Here is a 24,164-nt window from a genome sequence, read left to right as displayed (position 1 = left end):
TGTCCTCCTCACTCTTATACTATTTACGTTACTGGAAATGAAGTTAAGGGTAAAGTCCGCCATCAGAGCAAAGCCAGTTAGAAGTATCAGAGATATAACCCTCATCATCATAGTTCTGAATCAGAGTCCTCATGTTCACCACCCGTCTCCATGTCTGACTCAGTCTGCTGCTCAACTTGGGGGAGTCTCCTTTTTATGGGGGGAGGATCGCCCTCCGGCTCCTCATCAAACTCTTCTCGGACTCTGTTCAACTCTTTTTCCATCTCTGCCTCTACATCTGACTCTGATAGGACACTGTACCTATTCTCTACCACCATTACACCTGGTTCTGTACTCACTTTCTTTTTAGAAGGTTTCCGGACAGTAGTCCATTCACCTTCAGGCATGCGACTGGACTTATCTTTCTTCTTTCTCTTCTGTGGATTTTTATTACTCTCAGCATTAACCTTTGGGGCAGGAGAAGACATGGCCGCTGAGTGCTGCACAACCTGTTCAGCACCCTCCCTGTTCTCTTCAATGGCTACTGGATGGGGCTGGTCTTGCACTATATCATTACTATGGTGCTGGGGCTCTGGCTGTGACAACAGTGACCCTGATAACAAGGTCTCCTCCTCCAGGTCATCTGCCCCTTCCAGCAGGTCCTCATCAGGGAAGTCCTTACAGATGTTATGCCAGGCATCCGGACAGTCCCTATGGGGGTGACCAATCTTACCACAAAGATTACATCTAATGCTCTTACACTCCGCACTCACATGACCGGTCTCCCCACACAGATGGCACTTCAGGACGGTACACACACTCGCTATATGGCCAGGCTTACCACACTTAAAACATTTCCTAGGCTGACCTGCATAAAAACAGACGCCCTTCTCCCGACCAATGAAGAATGAGTTGGGCAGATGTTGGGTTATGTTATTGTGTTGGTGTAACCTCACCAAGACCCGCCACCCTCCAGTCCATATACCATCCTCATCCCTGGTCTTAGTCAGATCAGACATGAGCTCACAATGTCTCCTGAGCCAGATTACAATGTCCTGATGGGGAACAGACTCATTCCAGAATAAGATGGTGACAGTAACAGTGTCTGGCTTAGAGATGGGGATGAAACTGAACTTATTCCACCCATCAGCATCTCTGAACCTGGCGAAGCCGGACCAGAAGCGGTCCAGGTCAGACATAAGCTTGAAGCTGATATCATAGCCCTGTCTGTCCGGGAGATTGATCACTGCCAGGATGTTAGTTGGCAAGAAGCCCATCTGTTTGCACAGTAGCTCTCGGACTATGAACCTCCTGTCTGGCAGATCTTCCTTGGCCCCTCTATGCCTGAACCTGACCACATTCCTCCTCTTAAATGCCTGGCCTGTATAGTTTACATTAGAGGAGAATGGTGATCCCCGGCTCCAGGCATTGCCAGAGGAGGCCTGCCCAGCTCTACCCTCCTGTTGTACTTGGGGGCGCTGCGGTGGCTGCTGACCACCTGAACTACTGGGACCTGACACCTCTGTAGCCAAAGGAGGGAAGTCCTGTGCCCCAGGTTGTACAGTCCCCTCTCCACCATCAACCTCTATGCTCTCCATGTTACCAGCCTCTACAGGGTGAGCTACAGATGGTCCAGACCCCACAGATGATCCCAGGTCCCACACAGACTGTGAAGCATCAATATCACACACAGCAATGTCAGATACAGTCATATCCACAGAGTCACTTGTATCATGATCCTGCACAGCAGAGCCTGGACAGTCTACAGCATCAGAGGCCGGAGAGGCCCCAAACTCAGAGACCAGAGCGTCCACCACATCAGAGCGCAGAGAGCCCCCAACATCTGAGCCCGGATAGTCCACCACCCCAGAGCCCGGAGAGTCTACCACACCAGAGCCTGGAGAGTCCTGCTCATCAATCGCCTGTGAACCCTGGTGTGCGGCCACACTGTTACTTCCAGAAATAAGTTCACAGTCCTGCTGCTCTGTACTGCCCCCCAGGGCTTGTGGTGACTGCACTGCTACTACACCGTTACCTTCAGGTACAATGCCATAGTCCTGCTTCACAGTAGGGCCTTCTGGGACTTGTGGTGTCTGGTGAGCAGCTACTGCAGGTCCTTGCTGCTGCTGGACACCTGTTCCTCCTTGTCTGTCCAAATCCTTTTTTCCAAAGAGAAAGGTGGCTGGTCTCAGTACAGGCCTTGCACAGGACTGCATGCTGTCATCCAGGATGGTCTTAGTCTTAGTTCCAGCAGTAGATGGAGGTGATCTGGGCTCAGACCTCTGCTTGTCCTCCTCAAATCGTTGCTGGTTCCTGTAGGACTCTGCAACTGGTCCCATCTGCTCCAGAATGTGTTCAATCTCCTTCACATTGTCTGCGAGATCTTTAGCCAGGGAGGTGAGTTTCTTATCATGGATGGCATGGCTGTGAGGGTTTGCAGCTTTCAGATGGTATACACAGTCTATCTGTTTTTGCAGCAGTAGTTTGTTCTTTTTTAGTGTGTTTAGTCTTTTTACCAGTGCAGGTATATTATCAGCCAGGCAGAGCTCAGGTGCGCGCTCTCTATGCTCCAGGAGCTTTGCAGGTGGATGGCTTCTCACTGTGGAGTCACAATCTGCAGATTGGGGACTGGGCCCCTGGTTCTTCCCAATGGCGGCACTTGCTGTGATAGGAAGCCTTCCAGTTGCTCTCACTTTGGTCTCCTCCACAGACATGGTAACTTTTGCGCTGTTACCGCTCCGGGATCGCGTGCGGTCAGACCGTATGAGCACAGGCTGCTGCAGATTCTCCTGCATGGTCTGCTTCTCCAAGGACGTTCTCCTCTGTCTGCCATGGGGAGGGGGGCACTGCACACCTGAGGGCTGCAATGGAGTCTGCCTCACCTCCTGCACATTCTGGGGGCTTCTGTTCTCTGGTTTATCCAGAACTTTAGAACTTTCTTTTCTTACATTCATTTCTTTTGCCTGCTGCACACCCACACTGGAAGCTTCTTCCACCACTCTCTTACTTGCTGCTGCTGACGATACTTTCTTTACTTCACCAACTTTACTCCCATCAACACTTCTTGCTGCACTGGGACTGCTGACATTCACATCTTTTCTTCCAACAGGAAAAACTTTGGGGTATTCACCCACAGGAGAAGGGGTCTGGGAATTACTTCCCATAATAGGCCTTGAAGCCTGGGCCTCGCTTGGGGAGCTTCCCCACCCAGGGTGGCCCCGCCCTGGGCTTTCTCCAGGCATCAGGAGAGCAACCAAAACACGTCCTCACAGCTAGGAGGCAGTATTATAGCAGTTATATTCTTGTATATAGGGAGCAGTATTATAGTAGTTATATTCCTGTATATAGGAGCAGTATTATAGTAGTTATATTCTTGTATATAGGAGCAGTATTATAGTAATTATATTCTTGTACATAGGAGGCAGTATTATAGTAGTTATATTCCTGTATATAGGAGGCAGTATTATAGCAGTTATATTCTTGTATATAGGGAGCAGTATTATAGTAGTTATATTCCTGTATATAGGAGCAGTATTATAGTAGTTATATTCCTGTATATAGGAGCAGTATTATAGTAGTATTCTTGTATATAGGAGGCAGTATTATAGCAGTTATATTCTTGTATATAGGGAGCAGTATTATAGTAGTTATATTCTTGTATATAGGAGCAGTATTATAGTAGTTATATTCTTGTACATAGGAGGCAGTATTATAGTAGTTATATTCTTGTATATAGGAGACAGCTTGCCTTCCTGCAGACCTCTTGGTAGATGCAGCTCATGTAACATGCTTAGCATGGGCCATCAATGAGTACAGGAACATGAATGTGATATCTGTTTTTATCCTGATGCATGATGGGAGGGGTGTTCCAAATAGAAATCTATTTATTTAACAAGCCTGTTTTTAAAATGTCTTTATTATATGAGTTATGACAGGAGTTGCCCTTTACGGTTCTCAGTATTGCTCCACTGTGTCATACATTAGATGTGGGATAAATATAGATCAGTAACATATGATTACCTGCAGTGAGAAGGCACAGGAAATAACAGTAACATTCGAGGCTTGTGTCTCATGCACCTAAATTTTTGTTAGTTATTTTTGCAGTCAAAAGTGCACTTAGGGCCTAATGTTTATTTAAAGGGGACAGTCAGCATTTTCCTACCTGGTACAGAAACGTCTCCTTACACAAGGTTCAGATTATAATTAGTGGCATTTGGTGTGAACATGTTGGGGTTTAGTAAAAAAAAACAAACAATGTGATGGCTATTTTTCATGGAAAAATGGTGGATGGCTGGGCTGATGGAGTTCCCTGAACAAAATAATTCGAATTTGGAGCTTTTCTTGGGGTTTTTTTTCTTGCCAGGTCAGATGGATCCTAATTAGAGATGAGCAAACCGGGTTTGGAAAACATGGATAGAGCCAATGACTATATCTATGATTTCCACATAGCCTTAGGGCTTTATCCAAGTTCAGCAGCCACCGCTAATCAAATGCCGAAAGTTCGGGTTCGGATCGACACGAGCATGCTGGAGGTTCGCTCATCTCTAATCCCAATCCCTTTGGAAAAACCTGGCCCTGTCAGATGGATCTAGATCTCTGTGTAGCAACAGGCTGGTCAGATGGATCTAAATCTTTGTGGAGAAACCTGGCCTGGTTAGATGGATCTAGATCTCTGTGTAGGAAAATGGACGGTCAGATGGATCTAGATCTCTGTGAAGAAACCTGGCCCGGTTAGATGGATCTAGATCTCTGTGGAGAAACCTGGCACAGTTAGATGGATCTAGATCTCTGTGTAGGAACATGGACGGTCAGATGGATCTAGATCTCTGTGTAGGAACATGGACGGTCAGATGGATCTAGATCTCTGTGGAAAAACCTGGCACAGTTAGATGGATCTAGATCTCTGTAGAGAAACCTGGCACAGTTAGATGGATCTAGATCTCTATGGAGAAACCTGTCCTGGTTAGATGGATCTAGATCTCTGTGCCATTGTACCGATGGTGTTTAGGATCTGGCACAAGCAGCAAGTGATGATGATTTTACCTGTCAGGTGTGAACAGATCCCGTTGGTGGAGGAGGTGTAATGGTGGGGGAATGTTTTCTTGGTGCACCCTGGCTCCTCTGATACCTGTGGATGGACATTTGGACTTATCTAGGTATTGTGCGTAGACCAAGTTCTTCCAGAGATAACAGTCAGCAGGACCAGGATCATATAGTTATGGATGAGCTCCAGGAACGTGAGCTTTCTTCACTTCCTCGGCCTTCACGGTCCCTAGATCCTAATCCTATAGTTATTACTTTTTGAGGTACAAGGGCCTGGTTAGAACATTTAACATGTGGTTACTGCGGGAGGCGATCCGGTCGACATTTCTGCATAACAATTTCACCACCTGGTGAAATCTATATCACCGTGAATCACTGTGGTTATAAAAGGGTTATGAGGGTCCAATATGCTACTAGATGGAAGGCGGGGGTGCGGATTTGTAATAATAATTCTTGCAGACTGGGCACTTTTGCTTTTTTTTTTTTTTTTGCTCTCCCTCAGTTGCACTTTCATAGGTTGTGACTAACAGACTAACCCTTTGCACCTGCCGCCTATTCACACACAGCTTCCTGCATGGTATTGTTTCTCACAAGGCCTTCATATGTGTTCAGAGACAGGAAGTGATGTCACCGCTCTCCCATGTCTGACTGCAGACCACAATGGTTACAACCTTGTCTAGAATGAGAACCTATGAGACCTTGTCTTAAATGGCTTCACATGCTGCACTCACCGCCGGCCGCCACATAATGCCCCATCTGTTAGTAATAATTCTCATTGGTTACGGTAAATCTTTAATCATTAGTCCAGAGAGCAGAGCAATCCCTGAGTAAGGATGAGCTCACCGGCTATTGTTAGGAACCGTCCTGCTGTTTACTGATGGCTCCTCTGAGGATGATGATGGGAGTCATGGGACATCAGGGTTTTCCTGGTGAACAATGCTCCTACAGTCCACCTCCTGTGCCTGTGCTGTGAGGTCGGTTGTTCTCTGTTATCAGCCATATCATGCCCGGGGCAGGCTGCAGTATTCCTCTATGAGCAGAATTCTTGGGCAAAGAATACAGTTTTTCCATAACAAGTGAGCTCTTCACCCGATGATACCTGCAAAGTGACGACTGTGTACAGTAAACATGTTTTGTCACCTCAAACTCATTTCTTATGGCTTAAAGGAGAAGTCCATAAAAATTAGTTGTGCATTACTTTTGTATTGTATTCTGTATACTATTACATGCTTTCAACATGCCATAAAAATAGCATTTTAGGGAATCAAATAAGGGGTAGGCAACACAGCAGAAACTCCCTGCAAATTATGGACTTTTAAGGACATGGTCACCTGTGTTGCTGTGACTCACCTGATCTGACGCACAGGAGGAGGCAGCTTTCCTTCCTGGCAGTCAAGTACTTTATATGAAGCCTGCTATACCCTGTATGAACCTACCATGGTATAGAGAGTACACGCACCATCTCGGACACCAGAGACATTAGTAAATCCATAGTCGATCTAATATGTGGCTTCTGCCCTGTTAGTATTGAAGGTGTATGTATATGTATGTATTTGAATGAATTTTTGACATGTCAGACAATGTTATTGGTGTTGTGGGTCCAATAAACCAAGACCCCCATTGATCTCTTGCACTAAAGCTGACCAAGGGGGTGCATAACTGACCCCCCCCCCTCTTCCCGACCATAACTGATCAAAACTTTTGACATGTTTCTATGAAGTATTTTTTTTTTAAGGGACAGATACACTTTAACCCCTTAGGGACCAAGCCTATTTGGACCTTAATGACCAGGCTCCTTTTTCAAAATCTGACCTGTCTCACTTTATGCGCTTATAGCTCAGTGATGCTTTAACGCATGCTAGCGATTCTGAGATAAACATATTTCACTTTTTTAGGGTGTTACGGGGCTTAGAAGTGTATCAGCAAATTATGAAATTTTCATAAAATTTTCATAAAATAATGAGCATTTTAACCCTACAAGGGCTGGAGGAAAGTATTCACAATTAGGCCGGAAAAAAATGGAAAATAGAAATTTTCCAATAATATATTTGTTAAGATTAAAGTATCTCATTTTCATAATAAACATGAGAGAAAATGCACCCCAGATTTTGTAACGCAGGTTCTCCTAAGTACAATGGTACCCCATATGTGGGCGTAAACCACTGTATGGGCACACAGCGGGGCTCAGAAGGGAAGGAGCGCCAATTAGCATTTCCAGTTCAGATGTTGCTGAAGAAGTTTCTGAGCGCCAGGTGCGTTTGCAGAGCCCCTATAGTGTCACCAGAATAAAAAGCCCCCAAAAGTCACCCCATTTTGGAAAGTACACCCCTCAAAGAATACATCTTGGGGTGTCGTGAGCATTTTGACCCCACAGGTATTGGAGGAAATATTCAAAACTAGACAGTAAAAAAGAAAAAATTTTAATTTTTCCAATAACATGTTTGTTTAGTTTGAAATTTTTCAATTTCACTAGGAACAGGGGAGAAAAAGCGCCGCAACATTTGTAACGGAGCTTCTCCTGAATACAATGGTACCCCATATGTGGGCATAAACCACTGTATGGGCACACACAGGGCTCAGATGGGAAGTAGTGTCATTTTAGTTACAGGCAATATGTGAGTGTTTACTGGCTATCTGGGGTGATAATGGACAATCTCGGGGTGTTTACTGGCTATCTGAGGTTGCGACAGGCAATCTGGTGTGGTTATGGGCAATCTGGGGTGGTTACGGGCAATCTGGGGTGGTTACAGGCAATCTGGGGTGGTTACAGGCAATCTGGGATGGTTATGGGCAATCTGGGGGTGTTTACTGGCTATATGGGGTGGTTACGGGAAATCTGGGGGTGTTTACTGGCTATCTGGGGGTGTTTACTGGCTATCTGGGGTGGTGATGGGCAATCTGGGGGTGGTGACGGGCAATCTGGGGTGGCGACGGACAATCTGGGGTGTCGACGGGTAATCTGGGGAGGTGACGGGCAATCTGGGGAGGTGACGGGCAATCTGGGGAGGTTGCGAGCAATCTGGGGAGGTGACGGGCAATCTGGGGAGGTTGCGAGCAATCTGGGGTGGTGACAGTCAATTTGGGGTAGCTACGGGCAGTCTGTGGCAATCTGTGGTGGTTACGGGCTGTCTGCGATGGTTACGGGCTGTCTGCGATGGTTACGGGCAATCTGGGGGGTTACGGGCTGTCTGGGGGGTTACGGGCAATCTGGGTGGTTACGGGCAATCTGGGGAGGTGACGGGCAATCTGGGGTGGCGATGGGCAATCTGAGGTGGTTACGGGTAATCTGGGGTGGTTACGGGTAATCTGGGGTGGTTACGGGCAATCTGGGGTGGTTACGGGTAATCCAGGGCACTTGACTTTGGTGACGGGTAAAAAAGTGCCGGCACCATTTGGAACAAGCGATCAGTGGTATATAGTATATACCACTGATCGCTTGTACTGGGACCACACCGGGTGGTCCCCGATCATTGCCCCATGCTCTCCGCCACCTCCGGTGGTGGAGAGAATGGAGGTTTGATCATTTTTAGAAATTCCATCACTGTGAACAGAGTCTGTTCACAGTGATGGCGGCGGCCATCTTGGATCAGATGGCCGCCCAGAGAGGGGAGGGTCAGTGACCAGGTCACTAGGGTTAATTCTGGGGACAGGGGGGGGGACATGTTCTCATCTCCTCTCACCGTGAATTCACTGTGAGAAGAGATGAAAGCGTTCAGCTGCGCTGGCAATGTCCGTTACCGGTGGCCGCCGTCATACTGGTAATAACAGCGTTTGCTGGTGCGGGGACTGGCCGGGACTGAGCCCACACTCTGCCCCAACCCCTCAGCTATCTCTGATAGCTATAAGGAGGGGGCTGCGGGCATTACCAGCGCCGCTGCACTATTCTGCGCCATCGCCATAAAGAGCTGATGGCAGCAGTATAGAGCCCATTAGTGATCGCCGTAAAAATCCGTATCAGCGGTCACTCATAACATAATACATGTATTCTCTGGGTCACTACGGTTACGGCGATACCACTTTTGTGTAGTTTTTTTTTAACTATTATCACTTTGGCGCAGTAGAAACTATCTTCCTAGCAAAAACCCACAAAAACTATCGCTGCATTGCAAGATCCATAGCGTTCTCATCTTTTGCGTGACAGAGCTGGTTTGGGGCTTACTTTTTGCAGGAAGATCTGTAGTTTCTATTGATACCAAGTTTTAAATGTTTATGACTTTTTGATCTCTTTTATGACGTATTTTCTAAAGTGGATTGATAAAATTCTGTTTTGTTTTTTTGTTTTTTACAGTGTGTCGTGCGATATAATTATTGATATAGTTTTATAGATTGGGTCGTTACGGACGTAACAATACCAAATATGTTTAGGATTTGTGTTTTTGATCACTTTTATGTCACATTTTATTGTGTATGGGGAATGTAATGCATCTTTATTATTGGGGGGGGGGCTGGGGGGGCTGTGTTGTGTTTGGTGCACATTTTTTTTCACTTTTTTTTACTTTTACACTAGTGTACATTACTGTACACTAGTGTAAAATACTTAGATCACTGATACAATACATTGCAGTACCTGATGTACTGCAATGTATTGTGTCATGCCTCATGCTGACAGGCAATAGCCACAGCCACCCCTGTCAGCATGAGGCATCTCCATGGTGACCCCGGGGACCTTCATTAGGACCCCGGGATCACCATGGAGACATCGGAGGATCGGACGGCGCAGCGGGACATCGTGATCACGTAAGTGACCCACGGCGCCGACCGGAACCCGTTAGGTGCCGCTGTCATGGTTTGACAGTGGCATTTAACGGGTTAAACTGCCCGGAGCGGAGAATCCTCCACTCCGGGCATTTTCAGGGGGGGGGGGGGGGTCAGCGGTGACCGCTGATCCCCCTCTTTGCTGCAATTCATTCCGATGCGTACACCGTTAAAAGGCATACGCATCGGAAAAAAGTCCATTAGTGACCGCCATTAAAAGGCAGCATGGCGGTCACTTAGGGGTTAAGGCTATGTTTACACTACATATATTTTCGTTAAACTACGTCCCTTGTTGCACATTACAACAAGGGCCGTGATTATTGAGAAAATATACATTACCGTGCCGTCTATAGGATCCTGGCCGGAGCGTATACACATGGCATACGCTCCGGTCGGGATCCCTAGCGGTGCCGCAAACAACTGACATGTCAGTATTCTGAGGCCGCTATTCATTGAATAGCAGCCGTAGAAAACCCTGTCAGCAGCTCTGGCCACTCGCTCCATAGTGTGCAGTGGGGAGTTCTGTGTGCGCCCGCATCAGAACTCTGCTGCGCCAAAGATCATCCGGCCAGCACTGCAGTAACGGCCGGGATGATAATTTCTAAGACCAGCGTTCCGTGACCTGGCCGGGTCACGGAACGTCCGGTCTCTTACATTGTATGAACATAGCCTTAGGGTACAAACATACAGACCAGATCCACGGCGGATTTCTTGCTGCAAATTGCGATTAAATCCACTGCGGATCCCTTGCCTGTAGTTTCTATGAAAAGACATACTTGTAGTGGGATGTATGTAAGGAGACCACCCTCTTAACCCCCCGACGGCCGGAGCATACTGTACCTGCTCCACGCATGTCAATCCCACTGTCTTCTCATAGAAACTACAGCTGCAAATTTGCAGCAAGAAATCTACTGCGGATCCGGCCTGTGTGTTTGTACCCTCAATGGTCAATGTCACTACAAATAAATTTTGAGACCCGCTCTGATCAGAAGATATAGCCATGGAGAGACTGCACAATCCACTCTGTGGTTGGCCACTCTTCTGTCAATATTTTTGTCAGTGTAAGTCTATGAGATAATATTGATGGAATGAGCGGGCGGCCAGGGAGTTAATCATGCTACTGCAATCTCTCCCCGGCTATATCTTCTGATCAAAGCGGGTCTCAGCAGTGAGATCCATTGTGATCAATAACTTTTGACATGTCTGATGTCAAAGTCTCCACAAAATAGATCTGTATGGCATTTCACAAGATGCACCTTCTCTTCACTTACCATATAGATGTCTAACATATACACATAAAAGAATATGTATGTTTATAATAAAGCAAATGCAAGACAGCAAAGCTGAGTGTGTTGTAGCCATTTATGTAGTTGATGGTTATTTCAGCTGAGGAGGAAGCTTAGGTATAGCAACAACCGTCCCTGGTCAGCAAGCTATTGAATAGCAGGGTTCTTTAGATCAATACACAGCCTTCAACATAAACAAGAAATAGTCGTCTCCCACCATGATTCTTTCATCAGGACAAATAGGTTGCAAATTAACCTCCCTCTCCGCCAACAAGATCCTCAGTATATCGCACTGCAATGTAATGCAGACCTCGCTGGCAGAAAACAGGTTAAACTGATGCTAGAGGGGCCTGCAAAGTGGTTAACGCAGTCACAGTTTTTTTTTGTCCTTTTTGTTTTTTTGGTTTTTTTTTTACATTTTTGAAATACATACAATAATTTAAAATATATCATTTCTGTTTCATTTCTTTTCAGCAACTGAAATAATAATAATAATAATAGCTTTGGCAAAACAACTTAGACAAAGGGAGGCGTCAGATGATGCCCACCCCTCGGGTATAGGGGTGGGTTAGATCCAGTGACCAGCAGCTGTAGCCAACAACCCGTGGCTTTGCCATCCACCATTATGGTCAGAGTTGTGCTTGGTGCCGTGATTACATGGCACAGCTGGTTGTAACAGAACAAAGGGTCCAACAAGTCCTTCCTGTACCCATCCGTTCATGCATATTTACATTACCACTTAGAAAAGGTCAGTAAGAAAAGAGAGACACAAAGAAAGAACTAGAGAAGGATCAAGTTTAGGACAGACGAGAAGGTGCTTGAGTAGACAAAAATACAGAGGGATGCAAGAAGAAGTCACCAAGACGGATGGAAGGAAGATGTAAACTATGGCCGGTTGGTTCAGGTGTCACCGTCAATCACAATGTCTATTTCACTGATATCGAATAAAGTCTGGATATAGAAGTGGCTGAATCTGCCCCGATAACACCTCGGCCACTATCTGAGATAATACTGCACAAGTAACAGTTCTCCGGGACAACACCAGCTACATGATGGTACAGGAAGACAGTGGATTGCGGACCTGACAGCTACACGCTGCACCACAGTACTGGCGAAAGGTCTGGTAGCAACTGCGGTCTGCTTCGCTGTTCCATTGTACGGGATTGGCCGTCAGGGCCTCAGTTGGCAGCCTGTTGAGAATGCTGGTGTTCACAGCAAGGGCAGCCAGGCCATAGTCTGTAAACAGCACAGTTTCTCTCTTGCAGGTTGGGCATGAAATGAATTTGTACTTGGGACATGACTCGTAGAGAATCTGCAGGCACTCCTCACACACCGAATGGAGGCATGATAAGATCCTAGGCCTCTTGTTTGTAAAATTGTACATGTGGCCACAGGTTGGACATTCTAAGGGTTCACATGGTGTGGACGGATGCAGCACATACTGGTTTACGATAACTTCATCGGAAGGGGTCTTACGGTGGTAACAGATTTCGGAACTAGCTTTCCGTTGACCAGGGTAGATTTTCTCCCGTCTCGGTGGTGGAGGTGTCCTAGGAAGACCCAAAGTAGTTGGAACGTTTTCCAGAGCAGGCATCTCCCCGCAGGCCTGATTGACAATAATTTCCGAGTCTGAGGGCCAGGCACGTTTGGCAACTAGTGGAGGTTCCCTCCTCGACGGAGGACCGTACCTTGACTGAGAGTTCTGGCATTCCGAGAACTTCTCAGCCTGTATGATCTTCATCGCCTCCATCTTGATAATCACCTGCTGCCCTTTCAGACACGACATAAGAATTTTTTTCACATTACTGTCCGCAACTTTGTTTTCTCCTAGAGCCCCCTGCATGTGGCTTGAGAAAGATTCACCGCTCACAAGTTAAAAAGACTGATTTGGCAAAGATTTAACGTTGGAAGAGTAAGGCTGGACTCCGATGCAGACGTCCGTCATCTCCTACAAGATAACACAATCCAGGAGACTATACATAAGCCAGTGTGTAATATCCAAGCAGTCGGGTCAAAATGCAACTCCTGTAGGATGTTCCTCCAGATCAGGAAGCCTTGATATACGTAGAGTCTGCACCAGACCTGAAGGAGGTGCAGTGATTGTCTGCAGTAGAGAAAGGAAGCTTTAGAGGATCCCAAAATTTCACAAGAACACAGTATAATCCGTGCAGGCAGGCTGAGGCTTACACCACATCAAGGGCATTGTGTACCTTGAGAACAGGTGTTCCACCTTTTCCTTGTTATTATTGTTGCGGGTGCGGTAGGCTGGAGCAAGGTTGCAGAACGTTATACAAATTCCTTTCTCCTGACTTCTCTTTAGCTCCCACTAACAGGTCAGTTGCATTCCAGGAGACTGATGATCACTGTACAAGGCTGGCATAGGTCAGACGTACATCCAGACTGCTTCAATGAGGCCTCGTAATCAAGGGGGGAGGAGGAGTTGTGGGAGCTGGTTGGCTTTAGGAGACGAGGGAGCTGAGTTTATGGAGATCAATCATTACCTCTGATACTGCAGAGTCCTCACGTAATGGACTATCTGGTTCTTGAAGTACCTGTGTACAAAATAAAGAAGGGGGGAAGGGTTTAGTAAGGAGAAAAACAAAAAGTTTCAAAGTAACACAGTGTATTGTTCTGCAGATGTTAGTTCACCTCATTTATTACTTAATTACAGAAGTGTACGCGAAGGCGGTGCAGTTCTCTCTCTCTCAAAGTATAGATATTATAAGAAGGCTTCCAGAAAGTGTGAGGCGTGTAAATATAACTACTTTAATACTGTCCCCTATGTATGAGAATATAATTACTATAATACTGCCCCTATATACAAGAATATAACTACTATAGTACAGCCCCTACATACAAGACTATAACTACTATAATACTGCTCCTATATACAAGAATATAACTACTATAATACTGCTCCTATATACAGGAATATAACTACTATAATACTGCCCCTACATACAAGACTATAACTACTATAATACTACCCTCTATACAAGAATATAACTACTATCATACTGCTCCTATATACAAGAACATTACTACTATAATACTGCCCCCTATATACAAGAATATAACTACTATAATACTGCTCCTATATACAGGGATATAACTGCTATAATACTGCTCCTATATACAAGAATATAACTACTATAATACTGCTCCTATATACAAGGATATAACTGCTATAATACTGCGCCTATATACAGGAATATAACTACTATAATACTGCTCCATATACAAGAATATAACTACTATAATACTGCTCCTATATGCAAGAATATAACTGCTATAATACTGCTCCTATATACAGGAATATAACTACTATTATACTGATCCTATATACAAGAATATAACCACTATTATACTGTTCCTATATACAAGAATATAACTACTATAATACTGCTCCTGTATAGAAAAATATAACTACTATAATATGATATGGAGAGAGAGGAGTGGCTGCACATCACACCTATGGCTGATACTAATGCTGCTAAGCTTACTTTAAAAACCAGCGTCAGTATGTTGGTATATAATTTGATCAAACCATACCGCCCCGTGTACCACGTGCAGGTCTCCTGGTTCACACGGGTCCCTACGCTAACTCCACACCGTGTCGGTCGGTGTCCGCCAACCCAGCAAAGCGTACACCTGCAGGGAAGGGAGGCCATGGAATGGCCCTGCAACCCCAATGTCACAGGACCAAACCCAAAATGCCCCACCAATACCCAGCCAGCACCACCGGCGGAGAAGGCTGCCCCCAAACAACACAATTATGAATATGGTATTGCACTCACCACTACTGCTGCAAACAGAATGGGAAAAACATGGAGGTACTGACATGTGAGCACAGGTATATTCTGCTGATTTGAGTCACGTGGGTCTTATAAAGGGGAGTGCCAGCTGCCTAGAAAAGGGAGAAATGTAAAACACGACATGGAAAGAGAGGAGCGACTGCACATCACACCTATGGCTGATACTAATGCTGCTAAGCTTATTTTAAAAACCAACGTCAGGATGTTGGCATATAATTTGATCAAACCATACCGCCCCGTGTACCACGTGCAGGTCTCCTGGTTCACACGGGTCCCTACGCTAACTCCACACCGTGTCGGTCGGTGGCCGCCAACCCCGCAAAGCGTGCACCTGCAGGGAAGGGAAGCCATGGAATGGCCCTGTAACTCCAATGTCACAGGACCAAACCCAAAATGCCCCACCAATACCCAGCCAGCACCACCGGCAGAGAAGGCTGCCCCCAAACAACACAATTATGAATATGGTATTGCACTCACCACTACTGCTGCAAACAGAATGGGAAAAACATGGAGGTACTGTAATGTGAGCACAGGTATATTCTTAAAACACATTTGTGAACACATTCCTCACCACTGAACGTGATAGTGCCGACATCTCTTTGAAGCTCGTGTGATATAACTACTATAATACTGCCCCTATATACAGGAATATACCTACTATAATACTACCCCTATATACAAGAATATAACTAATAGAATATTGCTCCCTATATACAATAATATAACTATTATAATACTGCTCCTATATACAAGAATATAACTACTATAATACTGCTCCTATATACAAGAATATAACTACTATAATACTGCCCCCTATATACAGGAATATAACTACTATAATACTGCTCCTATATACAGGGCTATAACTACTATATAATACTGCTCCTATATACAGGAATATAACTACTATAATACTGCTCCTATATACAAGAATATAACTACTATAATACTGCTCCTATATACAGGAATATAACTACTATAATACTGCCCCCTATATACAAGAATATAACTACTATAATACTGCTCCTATATACAAGAATATAACTACTATAATACTGCTCCTATATACAGGAATATAACTACTATAATACTGCTCCTATATACAAGAATATAACTACTATAATACTGCTCCTATATACAAGAATATAACTAATAGAATACTGCTCCTATATACAAGGTGTATAACTGCAATAATATTGCTCCTTTGGTCATGAGTTTTGGTGTAAACATATTGTACGGTTTTCTGTTACTCTGGGTAATAATTTGCGATGGATTGGATATTATTTACATAGATAATCAGTTCGAAGAGAGAATACAGTTTCACTTCCCGTTTCCTTTTATACGGCTCGGCTTCTGCTCTCCCCTCTTATTAGTTTGCTCGCTGTTTCTCTATAGAGATGGCGGCTGGGAGGACCTGGGCCGGGAGGTGCTCAGACAGAACAGAACGTACATCCACCGTGTCACAATGGGAACGTTCCGAGCTTTCTGGAATGTTGCCGGAAACGTAGCTGCCTGCTCCCTGTTCAGGAATAATAGTCACATTTCTTCAGAGGAAACACATTTGTTGGGTTCGTCTTGGCCATAAACAAGCACGGTTATGGTAACCTCACCCCCCTGTATGGCACAGTGACCCCCACCTGCTGCAGGAAATGTAACTACACAGTAATAAGGAGCTGGAAGGGGCTCGACCTCCTGTAAGAAGAACTGCTTCTAACGCCCATAAATCACAAGGAGTTACCGCTACTGTTTCTTTTGCCTCAGCACTTTGTCCATTGTCTTACACAGATGCAATAGAGTTTAGTTTACTATTGGCAAAACCCAAGAAGATATAATATTTTATAATGGTTTACAAAGGAATCGGTTATGTGACAAGTTTAGCTCTAACCCCTGATATCAGAAACCGGCCCAACACGATATACAATGTCTCGTCTGTCCCATCTGCCCACATAATATGTCAATGTCCATAGGCCCTATGACAACACTTCTGGAAGTTCATCCTGCCATATCTAGCCACCATCCACATCAATGGCCACGTCCTAACAACTAAACCTGGCTGGTTTAAAGGCATGGGTGATGTAGCTTCGGCCTTTTGCAGATTTTCCAATACCAATTGGCCTACAGAGATCTTTTCGTATAGTCTATTCAGTGGAAAACCAGGGGAGACGTAAAGAATCGCACAGACGCCTGGAGTACTCTGTCTGGACTCGCAGGGTCACTGGTGTTTTCTCTCTGCCTTTTTTCATAAAAAAAAATAAAATAAATAAACCTTGAAGATCCAAAAAGAGAAGAAAAACATGAATAATAAATAGCTTCGTCCATTAACGTCCATTACATTAGCCTGGGTTACTGGAATAGTGAATGGACCGGAGTCAATAAGACAACATAGGGGAAGGGATCGCAGCGGGACGGGAAGGAAAACATAAATATCAAGGGAATATAAGGACCCCATGAAATGTGCCGCCATCTTTAGTCACAAGTATTGTTGAGCGAACTTGCAGAACTGTTTGGGTTCAGCAACGTTTCCTGAACCCAACAGTTCTGCATTTGACTCCCAGCAGCTGGAGAAGTTGGATGCAGCCCTAAGGCTGCCTGGAAGACATAGATATAGCTTATGGCTGTATCCAAGTTTTCTAGGACGTTCTCCCTAGGGCAGCATCCAACTTCTCCAGCTGCCAGGAGACAAATGCCGAGTGTTTAGGTTCAGAAAGCATTGCTGATCCCGAACAGTTCTGCAGGTTTGCTGAACACTAGTCATAAGATTGCTTAAAGGGATTGTGCAGGTGAACGCCGTCTATTGTTTCCTATTATCAGCCATTTTGGGGGGGGAAGAGGGCAAAAAATCCAGAAGTTGAGCGTGTTCGTTTTGCAATAGTACCACATGTTTTCTTCAGGTCATGCTGGGTACAGTAGTGCTATGACAGAACTTGTAGTGTGACAGCTATAACACAAGAACAGGCTGTAGTACCAGAACTGACAAAATCTTGCAGCAGCGACCTCAGGCATTGCTTACAATGGCGTTCACTGCTTTGCCTTAATGGAATGGCATGAATGGATAGGGACATGATAGAAATTCTGCACCTTATATGGAATAATAGGTAACATATGGTGACTTAAAATGGTGTCGTCCGTACTGAAATTGCTTATACAATATCCGTTCCGGTATTCGTCCGCATTAGTCTCAATGGGGTACAGAATATAAAAGTGATACATGAAACGCGGTGGGACGTGATCGGGGACTATAATGTCTGATCAGCTGCCAGCTGTATTCACCCAGTGAGTAAGAATTTTACGCTCTTTGTGCCCCATTTCGTGCCAGCACATGGCCATGAATACAGATTTACCATTTTTCATTCCAAGAATTGCGAGATGTATTTCAGGGTCTCCTACAATGGCGTCTTCCAGCGTATATATAAATATATGTATCACCCCCCTGACAGCCCGTGCTGTATATACCCAGACAATAGAGCCATGGGGAAACAATAGATTACACAGCTGTAGTAGGAGACGTGGAGGGGGAGGGGCGAAGGCAACGAATATTGTTTTGCCCTTTTAGTGGAAATAAATTTTCGCTGCTTGGCGCGGGTGATTGTTACGTCTCGGACAATGCAGCATTTTTCCTTAGTGACAACATAAAACAGGAAAGAACATGACTAACCAACCTCGTGTCTTATCACTTAAGCGCTTATTTGGTAAAACCCGTCAACCAATCGGGTCACAGCTCCCAGGCGGCTGTTTTCCTGTAAATCGGTTTATACAGCGCCGATTCTGAATTATTACCAAATATGTTGATAATGATAGAGGTTATGTGCTCTCAAATTTTATGGAAAGGATGGCGGTCAGTGATCTCTTAGAGGAGCAGATGGTGCACACACAAGCGCCAAACATTCAGTGTGCTGTCAGGGAGAGTCAATGGCGTCGCCTGTAACTGATGGCCACACACGCAACTGATGGTCACGCATGTAACTGATGGCCACGCATGTAACTGATGGCCACGCATGTAACTGATGGCCATGCATGTAACTGATGACCAGGCATGTTACTGATAGCCACGCATGTAACTGATGACCACGCATGTAACTGATGGCCACACATGTATCTTATGGCGACGCATGTAACTGATGGCCACGCATGTAACTAATGGCCACATGTGTAACTGATGGCAATGTATGTAAATGATGGCCACACATGTAAATGATGGCCATGCATGTAAATGATGGCCACGCATGTAAATGATGGCCACACATGTAACTGATGGCCACACATGTAACTGATGGCGACGCATGTAACTGATGGGGTTGCATGTAACTGATGGTGTTGAATGTAACTAATGGCCACACATGTAACTGATGGCCATGCATGTAACTGATGGCCCCACATGTCACTGATGGCCACACGTGTAACTGATGACGATGCATGTAACTAATGGCGACACATGTAACTGATGGTGTTGCATGTAACTGATGGCGATGCATGTAACTGATGGCCATGCACGTAATCAGGATGAGCAGTCAGCTATAGAAGTCAACCAGGATAAGCAGTCGCCTATAGGAGTTATTTAGGAGCGGCAGTCGTCTATAGGAGCCAACCAGGATGAGCATTTACTTATAGCAACCAATCAAGATGAGAATTCGCCTATAGCAGCCAATCAGGATGAGCGGTCACCTATAGCAGCCATTCAGGATGAGCAGTCACCTATAGCAGCCTAACAGAGATTAACAGTCACCTATAGCAGCCAATCAGAATAAGCAGTCACCTACAGCAGCCAATCAGGATGAGCAGTCACCTATGGGAGCCAATCAGGATGCGCAGTCACCTATAGCAACCAATCAGGATGAGCAGTCACTTATGGGAGCCAATCAGAATGAGCAGTCACCTATAGCAGCCAATCAGAATGAGCATTCACCTATGGGAGTCAGTCAGGATGTACAGTCACCTATAGCAACCAATCAGGATGAGCAGTCACCTAGAGCAACCAATCAGGATGAGCAGTCACCTAGAGCAACCAATCAGGATGAGCAGTCACCTAGAGCAACCAATCAGGATGAGCAGTCACCTATAGCAGCCAGTCAGGATGAGCAGTCACCTAGAGCAACCAATCAGGATGAGCAGTCACCTATAGCAGCCAGTCAGGATGAGCAGTCACCTAGAGCAACCAATCAGGATGAGCAGTCACCTATAGCAGCCAGTCAGGATGAGCAGTCACCTAGAGCAACCAATCAGGATGAGCAGTCACCTATAGCAGCCAGTCAGGATGAGCAGTCACATATAGCAACCAATCAGCCACCACTGAGATTCCATCTCCTAATTCCTCAGTTTTGTTTTATAAATAAAGTTTATTGAAGAGCACACTACAGCTACACCTACACCTGATGGGCCTCATATGTCCAGACTGTCAGGACCGGTTAAGGCTCAGCAACCAGAGTTTGGCTTCCTGGTTGCAACCAGCATTGGTACAATAAACTGAATTCTGATTGGCCTACATTGCTCATATCAATAAACTTTATTTATAAAATAGAAAAATATAAGTAAATGTCAGATTCAGCGTCCCACGTGTTGGCAGTGTGCACATCACAGTCTCCAGATTGTATTTTGCACCTCCTGTCGCTCCTCGAGTTGGCGCCAATCTGTGAATAACCTTGTTTGTCAGTATTTGGTGGAGGACTTTCAGTAAATAATATTTTGAGGGATCTGCGGCCCTGCTCCATCAGTCCTGGTTACTGACTCCACTACTGCCCTCATCACCATCAGTAGTCCCATTAGTCCTGCCCCAGTCTCCACTACTACCCCATCACCCTCAGTAATCCCATCAGTCCTGGTCCCAGACGTCACCACTACCCCATCAACCTCAGTAGTCCTATCAGTCCTAGCCCTTGACTCCACTACTACCCCTATCACCCTCAGTAATCCTATCAGTCCTGCTGCTGAGTCCACTACTGCCCCCATCACTTTCAGTAGTCCTATCAGTCCTGCCCCAGACTCTACTACTACCCCCATGACCCTCTATAGTCCTATCAGTCCTAGCCCTTGACTCCACTACTACCCCTATCACCCCCAGTAATCCTATCAGTCCTGCCGCTGAGTCCACTACTGCCCCCATCACTTTCAGTAGTCCTATCAGTCCTGCCCCTGACTCCACTACTACCCCCATCACCCTCAATAGTCCCATCAGTCCTGGTTACTGACTCCACTACTGCCCCCCATCACCCTGAGTAATCCCATTAGTCCTGCCCCAGTCTCCACTACTACCCCATCACCCTCAGTAATCCCATCAGTCCTGGTCCCAGACGTCACCACTACCCCATCACCCTCAGTAGTCCTATCAGTCCTGCCCCCTGACTCCACTACTACCTCTATCACCCTCAGTAGTCCTATCAGTCCTGCCCCCTGACTCCACTACTACCTCTATCACCCTCAGTAATCCTATCAGTCCCAGACCCAGTCTCCACTACTTACCCCATCAACCTCAGTAAGCCCATCATTCCTGGTCCCAGACTCCACTACTACCCCCATCACCATCAGTAGTCCCATCAGTCCTGCCCCTGACTCCACTACTACCCCCATCACCCTCTATAGTCCCATCAGTCCTGCCCCTGACTCCACTACTACCCCCATCACCCTCTATAGTCCTATCAATCCTGCCCCCTGACTCCACTACTGCCCCCATCACCATCAGTAGTCCCATCAGTCCTGGTCCCAGGCTCCACTACTACCGCATCATCCTCAGTAATCTTATCAGTCCTGTTCCATGAGCCTGCCATAGTGCCTCTAGTGGAGGTGGGGAGGACCCTCTCTGATGACATCACAGGAGTCCATCTTTCTCTCTATTACTTATTCTTTGGGGTATATATCCTCAAGGGTTGCCCGGTTTTCTTATTTTCTGGTCAATTGGCTTCCAGAAAAATTTGTCCCATCGTATATCTGAGCTGAGTAATTGTAACCCCAATGTGAACAGGGGGTAATGTGAGTGATCGCAGTCCTCACACAGTGCTGCCCTAGATGTTGGTGCCATATATAGTGGGGGGCACATGGGACATGTAGAGATAGAGGCGCCATAGATAGCAGGAACATATGGTGAGAATCATGTGATCACAGGAGGCCCAGAAGTGGGAAATCTTATGGGGGGGGGAAACGTTTCTTGTCCGGCCATGGTCCCCTGACTGCCCCCCCGGATATCACGGGCCGAATCATCAGTTATCCAACAACTCTCATCCTCCACTGCCCCATAAAATACCCAATCAGCTTGTTACTTCCAAGGAGAACGAGCAGCTGCCAGACACCTCAGACGCCGCTTATATCCAGGGCCGACCAATGGATGTGGAGTCGGCCACAGATCCCAGCAGGATCTGTTCGGATTTAGATTGTCAGCTCATCAGACCAGTACAGGTGCACAGATCAATAACCACAGAAAATAACAATCCGCACCGGATCATCGACCGATTCTTACGATATTTCTCCCCCATTCACCGTCCAGCCCCCGGGTCCCTGATTCCCGACCATCTGCGACATCCCATATGATATTATGGACTGATTAACCCATCATTAACCCTTAGTATCCTGATACGATTCCAGTTTACATTCCGCACTGGCTGAAGGATCTCGGGGTTCTACGAGATCCAATAATCTATCTATGCAGCCTCTGCCATCACTAGCATCAAAGCACCGTCCATATTGGAAGTCTCCATGGATTGGAGCGTGCACAGCTATTTACAATATGGGGGCACACACCTCCTTCCCATCCCTGCAATGGAACCCCCCCTCCTCTCCACCATAAGGATCCAGGCTGGACACGGCTCCTGGCAGGCTTTGTCAGTGCTTTTTGGGAGGCCACATTCTGCAAAGGTTATCTGAAAGGCAGATTAGATGCACAGTGCTCTGTCACCGCTCCCCCCGCCCCCCCATCTCCTGCTCGCTCCCTCTCTTCTATGCCGCTCCAGGCGCACACAATCCCCCCACAAACCCCCATAGGGTCATCCCTATCCACATTCAAATAAGACTGCAATAAAAATCCCATACATAGAGAAGAGCGCCTGTCAATCACCTGCAGAGGGAGATGAGGCTGGAGGTCCTGGGGGGGGGGGAGAAGGCATTAAAGGCTTGTGCAGGATGTCAGCCAGGATCCGCTAGTAATCCGATTGGAAGAATGGGAAGTTTCCAAAGAGAAACATTGTATTTATATGGGTTGTCATGTCAGGAAAGCCTCTTAGGGGGGGGGGGGGAGGATGATAAATCCAAGATGGGTGGTCATACAGGAGGCTGCGAATGTCATTGCACAAAGAAGACCTCATCCCTGATGCAAGACGGATGCAAGAAGAAGTCAGTGCCCCCCCTTATAAGATGTCGGAGCCCTCACCCTGATCCCCCAGCACCTACCAGTGTGAGTGCAGGTCCCTGCTGCCTGGTCCTCCCTGTCTGCAGTGGGCTCTGCAGTGATGCAGGCTGCTCCTGTTTCTCTCAATCACTTAGCACAAGCCCAGTGGGTTGCAGTAGCTCAGGGTCCACCCTCTCTACAAGGCGAAGCTGTCAGTGCAGGAGCCTCCTCCCCAGGCCATACCCCTTCTCATTCATCTTCTACCTATATGATCTTGCCTCACTATATACAGGCCTGCAGCTGCTGGAGGGGAGGGGGTCCGCAGACACAGGCTCTTTATATATGCACCCCCTTCCAGAACAAGCACAGGGCTGTGCGACATGACAAGGGAGTCATAGGCTTCATACATTGGATAATACAGGCACAGATGGAGCAGAGATGAGTTTTTCCACTCCACCTTGGCTCAGAGAATGATGATATGCTGTAAAATGGGGCAAATGGCAAACTGAGCTCTGCTACATCTGCATAAGAGCCCCCAGAGTGGTGCAGAGCAATATAGGAGAGGAGGCGAGGGGTGATGGATGGTGACAGGGGGCTATTCCCGGGATATAACATTGAGTAATGAAATAGTCAATGACTGGAAGAGGCTCCTGGCATACTGCACCGACACTAATAATATAGAGAGGATGTGGAGGCCGAGACCCCCGCCAACCATACAGTGTATACCGCCAAATGTCACTGCTCAGCACACAGATACATGATATATAGCTGATCCCTGCACATGTTACTACTGCATGTAAGATAGATAGCAAGGACATAGATAGATAGATCGATCGATAGATAGATAGATAGATACATAGGAGACAGATAGATAGATAGATAGATAGATAGATAGATAGATAGATAGGAGATAGATAGATAGATAGATAGATAGATAGATAGATAGATAGCAAGGACATAGATAGATAGATAGATAGA

At 46.1% G+C, this 24,164-nt stretch overlaps 2 protein-coding genes across 4 annotated transcripts in view; one reads left to right on the top strand and one right to left on the bottom strand.

Moving 5' to 3' along the window:
- CYSRT1 (cysteine rich tail 1) overlaps nucleotides 1-24,164 on the top strand; it is a 157,577-nt gene that overhangs the window by 76,248 nt on the left and 57,165 nt on the right. The gene's annotated exons all lie outside the window — the stretch shown is intronic.
- Nucleotides 11,481-23,330, bottom strand: RNF208 (ring finger protein 208). The gene is made up of 3 exons (XM_069986348.1): nucleotides 23,249-23,330; nucleotides 13,274-13,615; nucleotides 11,481-13,167 (listed from the first exon to the last, which is right to left on the bottom strand). The coding sequence occupies exon 3, from the start codon at nucleotides 12,904-12,906 to the stop codon at nucleotides 12,109-12,111; it is 798 nt and encodes a 265-aa protein (XP_069842449.1). The 5' UTR covers nucleotides 12,907-13,167; nucleotides 13,274-13,615; nucleotides 23,249-23,330; the 3' UTR covers nucleotides 11,481-12,108.

Source organism: Dendropsophus ebraccatus, chromosome 10 (assembly GCF_027789765.1).
Source record: "Dendropsophus ebraccatus isolate aDenEbr1 chromosome 10, aDenEbr1.pat, whole genome shotgun sequence".
In the NCBI taxonomy this organism is placed as follows: domain Eukaryota; kingdom Metazoa; phylum Chordata; class Amphibia; order Anura; family Hylidae; genus Dendropsophus; species Dendropsophus ebraccatus.
The sequence above is the reverse complement of the archived record's forward strand: the minus strand, read 5'-3'. Positions and strand labels throughout refer to the sequence as shown.

Excerpts from the sequence above, each read along its gene's own strand:
- RNF208 (XM_069986348.1), bottom strand. The coding sequence starts at position 12,906 with ATGCAGGGGGCTCTAGGAGAAAACAAAGTTGCGGACAGTAATGTGAAA.